Source organism: Rhamphochromis sp. 'chilingali' (genome assembly GCF_963969265.1).
Source record: "Rhamphochromis sp. 'chilingali' genome assembly, chromosome: 19".
NCBI classification, from domain to species: Eukaryota; Metazoa; Chordata; class Actinopteri; order Cichliformes; family Cichlidae; genus Rhamphochromis; species Rhamphochromis sp. 'chilingali'.
In genome coordinates, this window is record NC_137946.1 from 15978592 (window position 1) to 15997209 (window position 18618).

At 39.3% G+C, this 18618-nt stretch overlaps 2 protein-coding genes across 5 annotated transcripts in view; one reads left to right on the top strand and one right to left on the bottom strand.

Annotated features, from left to right (window-relative positions):
- Positions 1–3515, bottom strand: part of tmigd1 (transmembrane and immunoglobulin domain containing 1) — a 23715-nt gene extending 20200 nt beyond the window's left edge. The window contains exon 1 of one of the 3 annotated variants that reach the window (XM_080866284.1): positions 490–3515. The gene's annotated coding sequence lies outside the window, so the exon portion shown is untranslated. The remainder of the gene's footprint in view (positions 1–489) is intronic. The other 2 variants (XM_080866285.1, XM_080866283.1) reach the window with 2 other exon arrangements.
- The window catches only part of slc47a1 (solute carrier family 47 member 1), a 26801-nt gene extending 10844 nt beyond the window's left edge, over positions 1–15957 (top strand). For both annotated transcript variants that reach the window (XM_080866281.1, XM_080866282.1), the window contains exons 4-18: positions 3545–3613; positions 3731–3879; positions 4238–4280; positions 4530–4574; positions 8217–8314; positions 8876–8973; positions 9063–9176; positions 10159–10226; positions 10327–10435; positions 10530–10605; positions 10690–10759; positions 10889–11021; positions 13351–13445; positions 14782–14886; positions 14980–15957. In XM_080866281.1, coding sequence (XP_080722407.1) covers positions 3545–3613; positions 3731–3879; positions 4238–4280; positions 4530–4574; positions 8217–8314; positions 8876–8973; positions 9063–9176; positions 10159–10226; positions 10327–10435; positions 10530–10605; positions 10690–10759; positions 10889–11021; positions 13351–13445; positions 14782–14886; positions 14980–15345 — 1638 coding nt within the window. In that variant the 3' untranslated portion in view covers positions 15346–15957. The remainder of the gene's footprint in view (positions 1–3544; positions 3614–3730; positions 3880–4237; positions 4281–4529; positions 4575–8216; positions 8315–8875; positions 8974–9062; positions 9177–10158; positions 10227–10326; positions 10436–10529; positions 10606–10689; positions 10760–10888; positions 11022–13350; positions 13446–14781; positions 14887–14979) is intronic.
- The last annotated feature ends 2661 nt before the right edge of the window (positions 15958–18618 follow it).

Here is an 18618-nt window from a genome sequence, read left to right on the forward strand (position 1 = left end):
AGTTACAGAGAAAGTTCAGGCAGCTTATTGCCCAGGCTGTCCTATAATTATAAAACAGAAATTTCATAGAAAATATTTAAATGTAGAACCACTGTAAAAACTACAGTATACTCTTAAAAAACAGAATCTTTTCTGTCATTTATTTGCTTATCTTCTACTGAATTACTTTGGTGTAGCATGAATGGCAGTAGAGGAGGTCTTTCTCAGTAAGAAATTTTTAAATATTATGTAAAGATAGTTAAAAGTACAAAATCTATAACCTCTAGCTGTCCAGTGGGCCGGATTGGAGCCTGTAATTATGTTTGAGACTTGTGGTTTAGTGTTTAAAAGTGAATGAACTGTAGTTGCTCCATCATATCTTTGATATGGTGTTAGCCACTTTAACAGCTCTGAAATGACCCTACACATTTCTCAATATGCCAGGAATGTAGTCGTTAATGCTAAGTGTTCTGTTAGCATTATTTTTAACTTGGTAAAAGTTTACACCACCTGCATAGTAGTCCACCTCCTGCACGGCATGCCTGCTTCTGGCCTGCTATCCCTCTCCTTCACTCGATTATACTGTACCTTGCTGATTGCAACTTGATCCATCCTTGATCCTGCAACATTTCAGTCGGAGCTCCTGTTTATAAATGACTTCCAGACTCCAGACTGGGTGTGCAAGCATCCAGGTAGCTGCCTGACCGGTACAACAAGAGGCAAGTCCGGTTTAGCTTAGTGCTTGAAAGTTTCCATCTAAAAATGACAGAGCTTCTCCTTTACCTTTGCCTGTGAGTGCGGTCCAGTCTCAGGATTTGGTTTTGGTTGAGTTTCAGTTCAAAAGCAATATTTTAAAACTTAAATTTTATACAAACTCTATCCCCTCTGCTAACCTGCTAACTTCCCGCTACTGGCGTGAGGTTAGGTTAGGCTAGCTCCATAGCCTTACTGCAGTGGGGCTTGATTGGTTATAAAGCAGTTTAATCTTTTCTTTTCTTTTCTTTTTTGTTCGTTAACATTAAGCCTAAAAAGTAAACAAGCAAACAAAAACAACAACAACAAAAAAAACTGGTTGAATGATCTATTGCTGCTTGCTTACTAGGTTGTAAGCCTTAGAGCTGTTAAGAAACACCCAAAAGGATCATTTCACTATCAGACAGATCAGAGGAGCTCAGCTAAGCACTAGTACAGTGCACTGTGTGAATTGTTTTTTGTCCCTTTCCGCCAGCAAAATCAACTCAAAATGTCAAAGGAACAATTAGCAAGGGGACTGCAAAACTCAGTAAGAATTAATATATTGTGTTTTCTGTTAATGGGAGATTAGGTTTCCTTTCCTTTCCAGTAAGAAAAAATCAAACTATATTTTATTGTTTAAAAAAAAAATCAAGATTATTATTATTATTATTATTATTATTATTATTGTTTAACTGAAATGCAACCAGAGGCTGTAGTTACTAGGATCTGCTCCTTTTAGGGGTTGTCTGAGCATATCATCTGCCACTATATTACCTGGTCACTAGCATCCTCTTCTGCACACCAACCCTCTGCATGGCCTCCTTCATTGCATCCATGAATCCTATTTGTGATATTTCTCTTTTCCTCATGCTTTGTCCAGTAGAGTCAATTTTCAATTTTTTAACTATGTCTCTAAACTACTCAGTCTCAGCTCTCCCTCTGATAGATTAATTTCTAATCTTGTCCTGGCCACTCCCTGTGAAAATCGTAGCATCTTCTTTGTCTTTTCTTTTCTGTTGGTATCCCTTTCATTTTTGATAACTAAGTACTGACTTCCTGTTAAATTTAGAGTCGATTTTAAGATCCTGGTCTTGACCTACAGAGCTGTGCATGGACTGGCTCCTGCCTACATCTTTGATCTGTTACAGCCCTATGTCCCTAGCAGGTCTTTGAGGTCATCTGATCAGGGCTTACTTGCTATAAAAAATACTAAGAGGAGGACTAAGGGTGACAGAGCTTTTGCCACTGTGGCCCCTAGACTGTGGAACTCTCTCCCCCAAGCATTAAGAACTGTGGACTCAGTAGCTGTTTTTAAAAAACAACTCAAAACGTACCTTTTTAAAACTGCTTTTGGTTAATTTTTTGCCTGTTTTATTTTCTCTTTTTAAATCTTTTATGACTTGTAATCTTATGTGCAGCACTTTGTGATTCTGTCTTGAAAGGTGCTATATAAATAAAAATTTATTTATTTATTATTTATTTATTTATTTATTACTCTGCATGATCTTTTATGTTTGGATTGCTGAACAAATTCAAAGAAATTTCATTCTCCAGGGACAATTTTTTTTTAGCACGATTTTAGTACACCTCGTCTGATTCATTTAAAACAATTTGGAAGTAAACAGAACTTTATCTATCAACGCTTTAACGACCTTTGTTTTCATCTGAAAATCACTCCACTGACACGAGGTTGCTCACTGTTGTTTCTGGCCTGTAACTTGAAATTAGGATCATTGAAGTGCAATGTATCAGAGATGAAAACAGCTCTTATTTTCTCTATGTATGGCAGAAAATCTACAAACATTTTTGCTTTTTCATTTGATCAGTAAGAAAGTTTTTAAGCTCTGAGCATATACTCTGAAAACGGTCCAGTGCTCTGTGTTTGCTGAATCACCCTACATCTTTGTGAGGAGCAAATCAAGTTGCACTAACCTCAGTGATGGATGTTTATAATAATAATAATAATAATGGATTGCATTTATATAGCGCTTTTCGGGGCCCTCAAAGCGCTTTACAATTTCACTACTCATTCACTCTCACACACTGGTGGAGGCAAGCTACAGTTGTAGCCACAGCTGCCCTGGGGCAAACTGACAGAGGCGAGGCTGCCATATTGCACCACCGGGCCCTGTGGCCATCACCAGTAGGCGGCAGGTGAAGTGTCTTGCCCAAAGACACAACGACCGAGACTGTCCGAGCTGGGGCTCGAACCGGCAACCTTCCGGTTACAAGACGAACTGCCAACTCTTTGAGCCACGATTCGCCCCTATTGTTTTTATATTGTGAGTCTGTCTCTCTCTCTTTCTGTGTTCGTATGTGTCACCATTTTAAAATAGTGGGAACAGCTCTTGGGTGCTTTTCAGTACCTTTCCAGGTGTTTTCTGTCTGTGGACCAATTTGTCCACTCAGTAGCTTCACAATCATTTAAGACTACTGTATAATGTAAGTAAGCTCAAAGTGAAGTCTGTGTTTGAAGACGGGTGTTGCCAGAATGGATGGTGTGACTCCATCTCAAGATCTGGTCTCATTTTATATTTTATGCTGCTTTGTGGCATAAAATATACAAAGGAATGGAGTACATGACACATTTCAGTTTGATGCAACATTAACCCAACTTTCATCTTGGTGTGCAAAACTGCCTCTCTTTGACTTGATACGTATTTTGATTGTCAAAGGTTGAAGTGTAATACATTTTTAATTTAAGAATAATTTGAAGGTGACAGCAACCCATGATCTTAAATTTATTTATAATACAACTTCAAGTTTTGGACATAATGAATGTATGAACTGTTTACTAAAGTGTGGCTTTTTTTTATTCTTCACCTCTCAGACCGTTAATTCGACCACAGTTGCAACAGGCCATGGCCTTGCCTTGGCTTGTGATACACTCATCTCTCAGGTGAGCAAACCACACTGTGCGTGTGTATTATTGTTGCAGCGGTTTTATCCACGGGAAGGTTATAATTTCACTATGGAGTCAAATCCAGTTCCCATTAGCATTGTTTGTGTTTTGCAGACTTTTGGCAGTAAAAACATGAAACGTGTTGGAGTGATTCTTCAAAGGAGTTCACTGATCCTGCTGGCGTTTTGCCTGCCATGTTGGGCTATTATCATGAACTCTTACAGCCTACTGATCCTCATGCACCAAGAGGAAGAGGTGGCGAGGTAAAATCATGGTTTTTAAAGCTGATGTAGCATCTTTGAATATATAACTGGAAAAAAAGGAATACAAATCTATATTTTTAGTTCTGTTGTTGGCATTTTTATCAGCAGTACTAATACTATTCTGTGCTTAGAAAACTTCAGCTTTATATGTGTTTTCAGAGTTTCTGAGTAAATTTGTATGAGATTAAATTAAATTTGATTTCAAGGGACTACGATTGAAAACTGATGTAATGTGAAGACAGTGCTGATGCACTTTCCCACAATGAATGAATTTACAGATGCACTTTTTGCAAACTTGAATGATTGTCTTTATGTTTGCTTCACTAAATGAATATCATTTTGTTTGCTTCCCTTTCAGAATTGCCCAGATATATGTGATGGCATTTCTACCAGCTGTTCCAGTGAGTTTAATGAACTGAGACTGAGACTTAGTTCACTTACTTCCTAACCTTGACTGAGATTATTAGTTATTGTGTACTTATCAGCTGCAGTGTTTCAACATCTGCATTTAGTAACACACATGCAGCAGTTTAGTAAGCGCACTAGTATTGAGTTGTTTAACCCTCATGTTTGAGAATTATTACTGCCAATTTAATTTAGTAAAAAACAAACAAACAACTAAATTCATGTTGTCTTTCTTTCTGCTACAGGCTGTGTTTCTGTACCAGCTGCAGGTTGCCTACCTGCAAAACCAGGTAGGTTCATGAGATGAAACAAGTATGCTTCTGGTGTGTAGGAGTCAGACACCTTCCAGGGGAAACTAAAACAGAAAGGTCATGTTGTTATGTTGTTAAGTGTGGTATCTACGAAGGAGATATCCTCCTTCTCCTTTTACTAAGAAGTACAGCAAGCACTTGAAGAGGTATACCAGGAGAATAAACCAGAGGTTGCAGACCACAGCAACCTCTCTGAACAGGGGCCAATAACCATCATAGTGCAAACATCCAAGAATGAATCTCCAGTCTGAATAACTGGCAGCACAAATAAATCAGCTGCGAATGAACAAGAGACACCCGTAATGGCTAACTGAAGGCCAGACAGTCCTGATTCCCAAGGATCCCCAAAAGGGACCAATCCCATCCAACTACCGGCCAATAACCTGCCTCAGTACCAAATGGAAGCTCCTGTCAGCCATCATAGCCACGAAGATGAACAGGCATCTTCGTGTTAGAAAAAAAAGGTAGGATTATTATTATTGCACATTTACCAAGATATTGCGCAGGAAATTGTCAATAGCAAAAACAGAATGACTGTATGGGAGAGGTCTGCTTGCACGTGCATACCCACGTCCACACACACCCACCCTCCCATGCACACGTACACACACTCAAGGTTACCATAAGTAAACAAAGGGGAAGACTGCAGAAGTGTGTCAGTGTGGTGTCAGTGTTCTGGTGCATTGAGACTTCTGTCAGCCCACGGGAAGAAGCTGATCTTTAGTCTGTTGGTGTTGCATCTGATGGATCTGAACCTTTCTCCAGAGGGCATCAGAGGTGTGGACTCGAGTCACATGACTTGGACTCGAGTCAGACTCGAGTCATTAATTTTATGACTTTAGACTTGACTTGAAAAAATGTTCTAAGACTTGTGACTTGACTTGGACTTTTACACCAATGACTTGTGACTTGAATTGGACTTGAACCGGTTTACTTGAAAAGACTTGATATTTTACCCCAAATATAAAATTTAACATGCATATTATATAGAGATTGAAAATGTGACGTCATTCACGGGTAGAACCGCAAAGGATTCTGGGAACTCGTGGCAAGCGGTACTAGCGCACGCAGGCTTTCAATTGAAATCAGTCACACAGCGATAAAAAGAAACACAAAAATGGCAAGAAGCTGTTGTATTATTAACTGCAATAGCCGGTCGCATGACAGCCACGGGAAGCCGACGGGTAAAGAGATCGGTTGTTATCGGATTACGTCGTTGAAGAGAAATTGTTCGAGCCATGTTTCCAAAGTAACAAAGACGCGACGGATGGTCTGGATTGCAGCCATTCAAAGATCAAATATAACGTCCCAGAACCCTCCAGCTCACAGGTTAGTCTGCTCCAAGCATTTACACAAAGGTCAGTCTGCTGTTGTAGTTAATGCGTCATTTTTCTTAACATAATTGGTGATATAGGTTACAAGCAAGTCTGGCGCTGAACAGAAATTGTCGCGCTATGCTCCTTTATTTATTGTGCATAAATAGTGAATTGTCCTGACACAATATTGCGTTTCGCTTCTGTTATTATGGTACATTGACAAAAACATATACTTTTATTCACAGGATAAAACAGGTTTTTTGTATCACTAATTGCCCAGTACGATTACAGCATCCAATATTATTGTCACTGCTACATTTCTGTGATGCTACCAGAAATTATTTCCACTACTAATTAATTACCGTTGAGCTCAAAGGTTATATTAATAAACGGTTAACGAATGTGTATTTATGACGACGATTTGTGAGACTGGTAAACTTATGATACGTACGATGGTCTTTCGTTCTACACGGTGCATTTCAAGGTCCTGTACCCATCCGTCGGTAAACTGTACCTGGGCTTGTTGCAGTGACCGGAAGTTACTAAACTTCATGAGTGTGTGCACTCACTCCAAGAACCGTATGATTATAAATATGCATATAAATATGCTAAGATGAGATAGCTGACTTCATCTAACTAGCAAATGTTGTCCAGGCTACGTTGGTGATTCAGTTTTTTTTAATATGTATGATATTTTTGTCATGCGATTTTAAAGCTGGTCCTACAACCGCATCCAAGAATAACATGCAGCTTATCTCAGAACTGTCGGTGAAAATTATTCTTGGAGCTAGGTTTAATTGAGCTGCATTTTAAAGAGGTGCAATTTCACAATTTGTGTATATTTTCTAAGTTCACTATTTTGTCATGTGTTGAGAAAAACACAGATTTTAAAATTACATGGTCTAATATTTACATTTAGCATAACTGCAACATTATTTTTTCGTTTTGTTTTTTTTAAAGACTCGAAAGGACTTGAAATTCAAAGTTTCAGACTTGTGACTTGACTCGGACTTTTACACCAGTGACTTGAGACTCGACTCTGACTTGCCTGACATTACTTGAGACTTGACTTGAGACTTGAGGATAAAGACTTGAGACTTACTTGAGACTTGCAAAACAATGACTTGGTCCCACCTCTGGAGGGCATGATGTTAAATAGGTGGTGGTTAGGATGGAAGTGGTCTTTTAAAATTGCCCAGGCCCTGGAGCGACATCCAGAGCTGGCAATGCACTCCAGGGAGGGGAGTGGACAACCGATTACCTTCTCTGCAATTCTGGTGACATTTTGGAGTCTCTTCTTATCAGCTGTTGTTCAACCAGCGTACCACATGGCGATGGCGTGCACCAGCACACTCTCAATTGTGGCTCAGTAGGACACTAGTAGGTCAGTCTGCAGCCGGTTCCATCTCAGAATCCTCAAGAAATGGAGGTGCTGCTGGGCTTTCCACCATGATGTACAGCAACAAGATCGGAGTGTCATTCGGACTGGAGAAGTGTAGTCGGATGGAAACAAAGAGAGGGAAAGTAGTTAGAACTGAGGGGTTGGAACTACCAGAAGGGAACACCACATCTTCCTGAGAAGAACTTGAGACAATGTGGATCGTGAAAGTTTCCGTGGTCCCAGTGATTGCCGGAGCACTCGGTGCAGGGACTCAAGCTAGGCAAGTGGCTCCAGCAGTTCCCAGTAACAACATCTGAGATTGGTGTGTAGAAGAGTGCAGTCCTAAGAACAGCAAATATACTGTGCAGGAACTTCCAGCTCCCAGGCCTCTGCTAGAGGACCCGAGCTTGAAAAATAAAGACTGCCCACAGGAGCAAGAGGGGAATAATATATAAATATTCAGATATTTATATGTATATTTGTATATATATGCATATATAGACACTGTGCCATGTTGTGCCATTCCAGCTGTTTACCCACACTATCAGCTAATGTTAGCACAATATTATATATAACATCGTAAAGCGCCCTTTTAAGGTTCAGACTTGTGATTTTCTGTGACAGAAATGTAATCATGCACATACTATGAAATTTTTTTGAAATCCTATATTGTCCCCCTTTTGTCTAGTTCAACTGTCAGGTCTATTTTTTTTTTTTTTTAGCACCAAATACATCATAAGCAGCTAATGTGCAGTTTCAGTGAGATAATGTCTTATTCTAGTTTCCACCAGTGTGCTACACTTACCTGAATTTGTCTTTGGGAAAATAGTAAAGTAATTTAAGTAAATAAATACTCTTGCCGAAGGAATGGTGGCTCTGCATACTGGATTGCTAATCATGTCTTTTAAAAAAAAAATCTTTCAGGGGATCATATTGCCACAGATGTACACAGCGGGAATAGCGAATGTTTTAAACTTGGGCTTCAACTACGTCTTGATCTTCACCCTCAATTTGGGCATCATGTAAGTGTGTCACACTGCCTCAGTTTGCCTTTTCATTTTTATGTACTTTTTGATGGTGGAATAACAGATACAATCTATGAATAAAACAGAAAAAAGCCCTCTGTCACTGCCATGTTCACTACACTGTTGTCCAAAGAGGGGACTGAGAGGAGAAGAAAATTTGTTTTCTGTTAAATGTGAGTCAGCAGTGCACTGATGTTTATTATTTTTGAAATTTATTTAAGTGAGGGGGGCAGTGTAGGGCAAAGGAAGAAGAAAGTTCTCTGACAGGAGTTATTCCAGCTGGAAAAACATTTGATTCATCAGGCAGATGACTCAACCCAGGCCTCAGTCTGGGCCCTGTTTCTCCTATCCCTCACATTTACCAAGCACTCACTCCTACTAATTGTGAAAAGTCTTTCCTCAGCTCATGAGAAACCTAGTGTGCCAAACCACAGTCTTTCTGTTAGTTTTTTGGTCCATGCCTCCTCAGCGTATTCCTGTGTTTGTTAATGTTGTTTGTTAGTGGTCATTCCTCTGGCAACCACAGGTATAAATACGTTTTATCATCTGTGTTTTCAGTGGATCAGCAATCGCTAACAGCCTCGCTCAGATCACCCTCTTCCTGCTGCTGTACGGCTACATCAGAATAAGGAAGCTCCATCAGAAGACATGGGGAGGTGAGTGCTACACATGAATAACACAAAGTGAATGATACAGCTTTTCAGACATTAGTTTTACTGAATTGAGTTTTCTGTAAACCTTACAGGTTGGTCCACTGAATGTCTGCAGGAATGGGGCTCTTACATGAAGCTGGCTGTTCCAAGTTTACTTATGGTCTACTTTGAATGGTGGCTCTGGGAGATTGGCAGTTTTCTCGCTGGTCAGTGTTATTTGCCAGACAAACAAACATGCACGTAAACGGCCGATTACACACACTCATTTTACACTTATTTTCTCAAGAAGAAAACAAAAATCAAGCTATTTTTTTCCTTTTAACCTAGCAGTTATCACTATGACAGAACATCTCTGCTGTGCACAAGTCACAAAAATACAGTGATCATGTCTCAAAAACCCAGATTCAGACTTCCAGGGTTTCATATGGAACAAATCTAAAGAAAGAGTGCATAATCTTGCTGGTTTAGGCTAAGTTGTTATAACTGGTTTCTAGGAAAAAGATTTATCTATCATTAGCAGCATATCATTAACTGTGTGATAACTTGACCTTGATATTACTGTTGGTGCTTCTGGTTGTTTTTGTTCTTCTATTAATCCAATATTACACTATGCAGCATAGATTAGAATTAGGGTGACTGAACAGAGATGAGCATGCTCATGCTGGAGGTGAGCAGAGTTGGGGAGGAGTGCATATGCAATACTGATAGATCTACATGTAAAGGAAGCAAAGGGTTAAATATGATAAAATAGTAAATTCTGATGAAGGGGTTATGTTTCAGTGATTTAATAATAACGATTAAATCTTAAACCTTTCTCAAAAATGCACTAAAATGTTTACCAGGGTTGTCTTATCTTTCTGTAAACAAAAATCTATACTCTAATCAGTGGCCTGATATTTCCGGTTAGAATCTGTTCAGTATCAGCGATATTGTAAATTATTACAGTCGAAATGCTGTTAAAATATATTTACTACTTTGCAATTCTCCCATCTTCTTTGAGGTTATCTCCCCAGATAATGTCCTGGTTTTCACTTTTTTTTTTTGCAAAAAACTCATCATGGAAAATGGAAAAGTTTAATTCACAAAATCTTACCTCACTGTAAAATCTTTGTCTCAAAAGTTTGTGTAAAAATGTCGCATTCGTGCACAGCAGCAAAACCTTTCATGAATCTCTCTAAATCATGTCAGGTTTACTTGGTGAGGTGGATCTTGCTGCTCAGCATGTGCTGAATGAAATAGGAACCATTGCATACATGGTACGGATCAGCCATTTACTTAGTTGAACACAGTCATCTTATTATTTAACAGCACTTCTGCAATTTGGGAAAAATGCTTACTCTGGTCTGGACCTTGTAGATTCCTTTAGGTATCCATGCAGCTGCTTGTGTGCGTGTTGGGAATGCTCTGGGGGCCGGGGACACCACCAGAGCTTTGCTCACCTGCAAAGTGACCCTATTTCTGTCGGGTATTAGGATATTTAAACATTTCTTTGAAAATTCAAACATATGTAATACATGATAAAATAAGGACACATGGACTTATATGCATTTTCTCTATAGGAACGCTTGCTGTTTGCCAGGGTATTGGTTTTGCAAGCTGTAAGTCAGTTGTTGCCTTCATATTTACCTCTGATGTGTGAGTATTACAGCAACACACACATTCAAGCCTGTAAAATATTATCATAACACTGTTTTAATGCTCTTTTTCTGCTCTCTGCAGTGAAATTGTGGCGACCGTGTCTGAAAACCTCACAGTGCACATTTTTGTACAGTTCTTTGATTCACTTCTGGTATGCCTTTACACAACAAAAAACTATGTTCTCATCTCACTTTACAAAGACTAGTTCCGAGAGCTGGTTGTCTGCTTGATCAAATCAAACCCTCAACTTTGTTTCCTTTTATTCTGTGTTCCATTTCAGTGTGTCTGCTCAGGAATTCTTGTAGGATCTGGGATGCAGAAAATTGCTGCCATCTCCAACCTGTTGGGTTACTACCTCATCGGCCTGCCAGTAGGAATAGCTTTGATGTTTTATGCCAACCTGAGGATATTAGGTAATACTTTTATTCTATTGTAGGCATCTTTCTACAGACAAGCTATAAGTTGCTGTAGTGGTGCACACGTTTTCACTTTTGCCTCACAGCAAGAAGGTTTGGTATTCATAGCTCTTTTTTTTTAATTTTTTTTTTTACAAGTTTGCATGTTCCCTCTTTGCCTGTGAGGGCTTTCGGTTGCCACAGCCTAAAATCTTTCATGTTAGGTCAAGGGTGTAGGTGTGGATGTGACTGTTAGCCCTGTGTTAGCCAGGGTGTACTCAAGCCCCTTTAACAAAGTCACCTGGGATAAGGTGCAGACTCCTGGTGACTGTAGTTGGATAAATGATTAAGAAAATAGATGGGTGGACTGATAAGTCAAAATCAAAGGACTCAACGGCATAACATGAAAAAAGTTTTGAAATAGGCTTCAAAGCCCCGAGATGCAGTCTTTACTTCAGGCAAGAGACAGTCAGGTGCACTCAGGAAGTTGATCAGAACAGGCAAACCAAGTCTGACAGGGAAGAGCAAGGACAAAAACCAGGATACCAGGTAGGTTCAGACTCACAGATAGAGCTTCATGGAGAAGAAAAGGCAGGAATTCTCAATGCAAAGATAATTTGGCACAGAGACAAGGAACACAAAATACACAGTGGAGAATGCACAATTTGACAGAGGTCATATGACATTAGGGTGAGACAAGTAATAAAACAGCCGATAACAATGTCTGATACCAAGATTTATCACCAGTGGCACTTAAGCCGGCACATAAGAGCCTGTAGGCAGCAACACTGGGTTTCTAAATGTAACTACATGTAACTGGATTTCAATTATTTACGATTAGTTTTGCAGTCTGATCATTTTTAATACTAAGATATCCCATTACCCACAATGCACTTCAGCTGCTGTTGATTTAGGATTTAGTTGTATAACCCAGCCTTTAGTATCAGTCTGATAAAGAGCCAGCTATAGGTCACACTCTTCACCTCAACAGCTGTTTTGTAACATTTTCCACAAGAGCTGAAAAACCTTGATGTGTAAAACTGGATGGATATAGATATGATTAACTTTCAAAAAAAGATTATTAATTATTTATGTTTCTTTTTTTTAATCCAAGCTGATTAAATTAAATTCTCATTCACTTAAAAACAGTTGCACACAACACACAATTAAATATTATACAGTATTGTGCAAATTTCTCATTTCTTAATTTTTGCTTTCAAGGAGTGAGACTTGTAATTTTTAAAGTGTTCTTAAACACATCTGATCAAAATTAATGGAATTATGAACGCAAAAAAATGCCATCAGATTATGATTCACAGTGCAGTGCCATCTTGCCAGCAGCTTAATTTTTCAACACGACAATGATCCCAAACACTCTGACAATGCAGTAAAAGGATATCTGGACAGAAAAGTACACAGTGAAGCACTATCAGCCCGCAATATTATTAAAGCAGTGTGGGACTCATGACTTTTGCACAGTATTGTAAATAAATCTAATTATCCTAATGTACATCAGGGATGTGAACTTTTAATCAAGTGTGTCTGTTTGTGTACACTAACACTTTTTCACTTTTTTGTGCAGTCTGTAGGATTTTTAAAATTTTTGAAGGAGACTTTTTTTGACCCCAAAAAGTTGATTCTGTTCATCTGGACATAGTGTTTTCAGTGGGAGAAACATTTTGTCACTCAACCAAGTGACTTCTTCAGTCTCAGCTGACTGCAGGTTTCCCCAACCTTATAAACAGTATCTTTGCATACTGACTGAAACTAGCACCACTGAGTGAACAATGAGCTGTGAGGTCAGTTCCTGGATCCTTAATGTGCAAATTGTCATGACCATTAATCAAAGACACTCTTGACACTCCTGCAATGATGAGGATGTACGCATCCTGGACAGGGAGGAACGCTGGTTTGAGCGCAGAGTCAAGGAGGCCATTTACGTGAAAAGGGAAAGACCATCTCTGAATCGAGGAGGGGGCCTAAGGGTACATCTTTCACCATCTTACAATGCTGTGATTGCAGCCATTCCCCAACTCTCTGTGAATGGTACTCATGGCTTTCATAGTGGTTGTCACAAAAATAAAATAAAACAATTCAAGTACCATGGGATTGCAAAGATAGTTGGAAATTCTGTACACAGGCACAGCATCCGAACATGGAAGCACAGTCTAGGTGTGCTGTCTCTACTTTATACGAGCATATGGACTCATAGTCTACAGCTGTGAATAAGCAGAGTCGACTGTCAGCTTGGCTGTGTCTTTAAAGACCATTGGTATAAGCAGTTTGATAGCTTGATAGCTAGACTATTTCTTGATGTGTTTGTTTGAATTTCTGTTCCTCCTTTCAGGTTTGTGGCTGGGCCTACTTGTATGCCTTTCCCTCGAGACAGTGTTATTTCTGGTTCTGATCTTTAAAATTAACTGGAAAAAAGTCACTCAGAAGGTAAGACGCTCATATCTTTCTCTAAAAGCATAGATATTATTTCAATCTTCCAAAAAAAAAGTATGAATGTAACAGGTGACATTTCTGAGTTAAATCTTTGGAGGTCTGTCAGTAAGTTTTTTTTTATCTGTATATCGTTATTTTAGTTTTATTCTTAGAACTTTTTCTTTTTTTTGTTTAGCTTTAATTTTTTCTTACTTTCAAAAAAATAGATAAGACATAAAAGACAATATGTACTCTCACATATCCCACATACTAATACATTTAATTATTTGTGTATAAGCTTGCCACAGTGGACTGAGCGGATTCAAGCGCAGACAGGGAGAAAGGTGCAAAAGGTTTATTTACAACAAACCGGGTGACTATATACAAGTACTGAGGGGAGGAAAGGGGAAGGGCAGCCACAGGGAATGGTGAGGGAAATTCCACACACGCTCCTCTTCTGCCACGCCACTCAACACACTCCTCTTCACTTCTCTCCATGCTTGTAATTAACACTCACACTCAGGTAGTCCAGGGACGCGAAATAAGGATGGAACCAGGGAATCTAGGTACGGAGACAGATGAGAGAATCAACACCAGGAAAGATACGCAGGAAACACTGGAGATCATTTTACAGCTGGGCAACGCTAACGATAGTCGTTTAACGTTCCAGCGACAAGAAACTCCGAGCCACCATCTTGAACGGTGGCTGGGAGAGGCAGGAATAATGAGACACAGGTGAGCAGTCGCTTGCAGGTGTTTTGGCTCACCACACATTGAGCTCCGCCCAGGCGAGCGAGACAGAAGAGAGAGCGAGCTAGGGAGAAAACAACAAACAACAACAAATACCTGTAGCCTGTTTGAGCCGGCTAGGGAGACAAACCTGCCACATCTGGCTGCTTTAGCGAGCAGAGTAAAGATCTTAATGCCCGGTTGTGCCAAACACATTTGTTCGTCAAGAGTAGCTCTATAAACTCTATATAATCTCCTTGTTTTTGTCAGTTTCTTTTTATTTACATTTTTTGTTTTTTTTATTATTATTTTGTTACTTATAACATGTATGTAACTTTGTAATTTTAACATGTTGTCGCCTCTTGGCCAGGACTCCCTTGAAAAAGAGGTTTTTAATCTCAATGAGACTTTTCCTGGTAAAATAAAGGTTAATAATAATTATTATTCATATTATTGTATAACGATGCCAGAGCTGACAGGTGAGTAGTAATGTGTTTGAAAACAGCAGGAAGAAAGCAGAGGACTATATCTGTTTTTAGATTGTGGTTTACTTTTGTGGATTTATACCCAAGAGTTACCAGATTTTTATTTGCTTCTTGAACCTCGCTCTGACATGTTTTAGGCTCAACTGCGAGCTGGGAAGAAGTTATTGGTAGGACCTGGACACCTTCCTGGTACAGGGCTCAATGAAGCGATGCTGCTGGATGGTCCTGTCTGCCCAGACTCAGTAAGTCTTTCAACACAGCGTGTTTTTTTGTATCTTGTCATATCATAATGGAGCCACTCACACATCCATTAACTGCATCTTTGCACTGTGAAGGCCCAGTCGGATGGTGGAGAAGCTCCAAAAACAGATGGCTACAGTCCTGTCAACACCCTGGATCAGGAGATGAAAGCTGCTCAAGAGCCAGGCATCATCAATACTAATGCAACACCATCTGAGAGGGACACTGAACATAACGAAACCACCAAACCCAAAGTGGTGCTTTCTACAACACAGCTGATTTTCCGTCGGGGAACCGCCTTACTGGTTTCGCTTCTTATTTTGATTATAGGTGTTGCTTGTCATATTGCTTTCCCTGTACCAGAGGAGAGTGCACAGAGCAAGGCCAACTTTACTCTGAACTGGGCCAATGACTCCACTCCCACGCCACTGGCTCCTCTGAACTTTACACCACACTTCTGAGATATTTTTAACTTCCAAATATTGACTTGTCATGGCTGCATATAGTAAGTGTTAAATTCCTTCCTAGTTGCACATCTTCTCATAAACCAGGGGTCTTATTTTCTAAAACTGGTGCTACCTTGTGTAGAGAGAAAAAAACCCCGTCTCAGTGCTGCACTGCTGAGCAAATCCACAGAAAGCTGGAAGCAATATCAAATGAGAGGGAATCTGGCAGGATTAACAAAGGTCTTGTTACAAAGATCGTGTTTTAACCAGCTCAGAGCTGAGATTTCTTAACTGGAGCAACAAGGTAGGTTACAAATCCTCACAGGAAAATCATGTGGGCATCAAGCAACAGATGTTTTCCCACAGATAGCTTTTTGTTTTTCAACCTGTTCTTGACTTAATTTACATGTTGCACTGTGAGGTGTATATCGCAGCTTACTGACCTCAAATCATTCTCTCATTTTTTTAACTTGAAGATTGACTGTAAATATGTGATGCTAAATTTGACATGTCTGTAAGTGAAATATCATCGTCACATAGTCTTTTACTGTTGCTCTGGCTCTGTTTATTTTCAGGACAGAAGTGAATAATAAATAATAAGCTATGTGTCACTGGAATACATCACAGCCTCTAGTCTGAACTCTTTTTTTTCTTTACAAACAAAACACGAAGACTCATATACTAATATGCAAAAGAACCATAGTTCCTTCTGTTATAGATGCTCTACTAATACCTGCAAAGTGACTATCATCACATGAAAAACAGTGTGGAAATAAATCCTTTAAATAATACACTATATTGCCAAAAGTATTTACTCACCCATTCAAATGATTGAATTCTTGTGTTACAATCACTTTCATGGCCACAGGTGTATAACATCAAGCACCTAGGCATGCAGACTGCTTCTACAAACATTTGTGAAAGAACGGGTCACTCTCAGGAGTTCAATGAATTCCAGCGCGATACCATTATAGGATGCCACTTGTGCAACATGTCCAGTTGTAAAAATATTCAGTCACCAACAGCTGACTGTTGGTTATAATATCACCAACAGCTGATATTATATGGTGATATTATAACAAAGGGTCAATGATTGGGAACAGCAACTCAGTCATGTAAAATCACAGACCCGGGCCAGTGGATACTGAAGCGCAGAGGTCTTTCTGCAGAGTCAATCCAAACTTCCTGTGGCCTTCAGGGTAGCTCAAAAACAGTGTGTAGAAAGCTTAATGGAATGGGTTTCCATGGCCGAGCAGCTGCATCCAAGCCCTACATCACCAAGTGTAATGCAAAACGTCAGATGGACTTATATAAAGCACACTGCTACTGGACTGGAGTGATGAAATACACTTCTCTTTCTGGCATTTCAATGAGTCTGGGTTTGGCAGTTTGCCAGGAGGACAGTACTTTTTTGACTGCATTGTGCCAAGTGTGAATTTTGGTGGAGGGAGGATTATAGTGTCGAGTTGTTTTTCAAGAGTTGGGCTCTGCCCTTCATTTCCAGAGAGAGGAATTCTGAATGAAAAACAGTTTTTACCACCAAGCCATATGACACTTCAACCACAACACTTAAACACACACAACACACAGGACGCACTCAGAAGCTACCTTGCAGCTTCACAAGTACTCTGTTTAATCTGCACTGGTCACTTTATTGTTATTGATATTTATATTTAAAAAGTGCAATACTGTAATTTTCTGCTGCTCATTCCTGTGCAATATCCCATCTGCCCCCCCCCCCCCCCCCCCCCATCATATTTCTTTTCAAGATTTTCTTATTTAATCACTAGTGTACATATATTTATATTTATAGATACATATATATTTAGTTATCTTTTCTCTTTTACCACGTCTCTCTAATATTTTGCTCTTTACTAATTTTCTATTTTTTTAAATTATTTTATTTTATTCTATTATATTTTCTTCTACTGTACCATGCTGCTGAGTGACTGCTGCTCGTCAAACACATTTCATTGCAATGTTGACCCTGTGCTAACTTGCATATGACAGATAAAACTGAATGCTTAATCACACCAAGACATATTGCACAATTTAAATGCTCCCAACTTTGGTGGAACAGTTTGGAGATGGCTTGTTCCTGTTCCAACACGACTGCGCACCAGTGCACAAAGAAAGATCCATAAAGATGTGGAGGAGCGAATTTGGTGTGGAGGAACTTGACTGATGCAGGTAAGACTGAAACAAAGCTCACACCCCAATCAATAACCGCTAATGTCTATTACATATTAAAAAGAAGCTACAATTGTTTCTGGGCCTAACATACCCATTCAACCTCTTAGCACACAGATACTGCACAAGCAGCACAAATGAAGTATTCAAAAGAGTGGCAGTATCGAATAGAGCTTATATGATATGCACTCTACACAAAATAAGACTAGAAAATTGTGTAATCATGGGGACAAATCGCACAGGTAATCAGGTTAATTAGTGACAGGACTGGGTATGAAAAGAGAATCCCAGAGAAAAAGCCTAGAAATAACACAGCAAAAAAAAAAAAAAGTCATTGTCACTGATTATGGTTTGTTTGGAAATAAAAGAAAATAAGAAAAAAGAAAATAGAAGAGTATCAATATCCAGGAGGGCATCGGGGTGAATGAATGCTCATAACTGCAGTACTGTGCAAAAGTCCTGAGACACTCATTTCATTAAATTTTGTTAGGAATATTGGAAACAGGTGCAGAGATTTACTGACATATCCAAACACACATTGAAAGACAGTATATAAAAAAACGAGTTTATACAAGTCAATGTGGTAATCCGGTTGTTCAGTGATGACGCGACGAATCCTACTTCCGGGTCTAAAGTAGTCTGCGTTTAATATGGCTTTTGTGTTGTTAACATGTTTAATGCTATGTATTTTCTTCTATTTGATCTCAAAAAGCTCCTAAAACAGTCAGTGATCCCTGTTGACCTCCCTCGGCTTTTATTACCGCTAATCATTTATTTAAGCTCAGTTTTTAAAACCTTAGGATGTAACTACAGCCCAGCCCATGCAGCAGTATATGAATGACTAACCTCGTATTGTGGATGGATTATCTCAGTTGTTCTCCTGGCTGAAGTTTGGTCCTTTTACAGCATCCTGCCATGCGATTACATTTGTTTCTGACCACCGAGAAAACTCACGTTAACTTTTATCGAGTGGAAAAAAAGTTAGCTTGTTTATATTATGCTAACATAGCTGTGTCGCCAGCGGTCACATAGCACATCATTATATACCAGCTAGCCCAACTTCAGTAACCCTACAAACGTCACTGCTGTTTAGTTTTC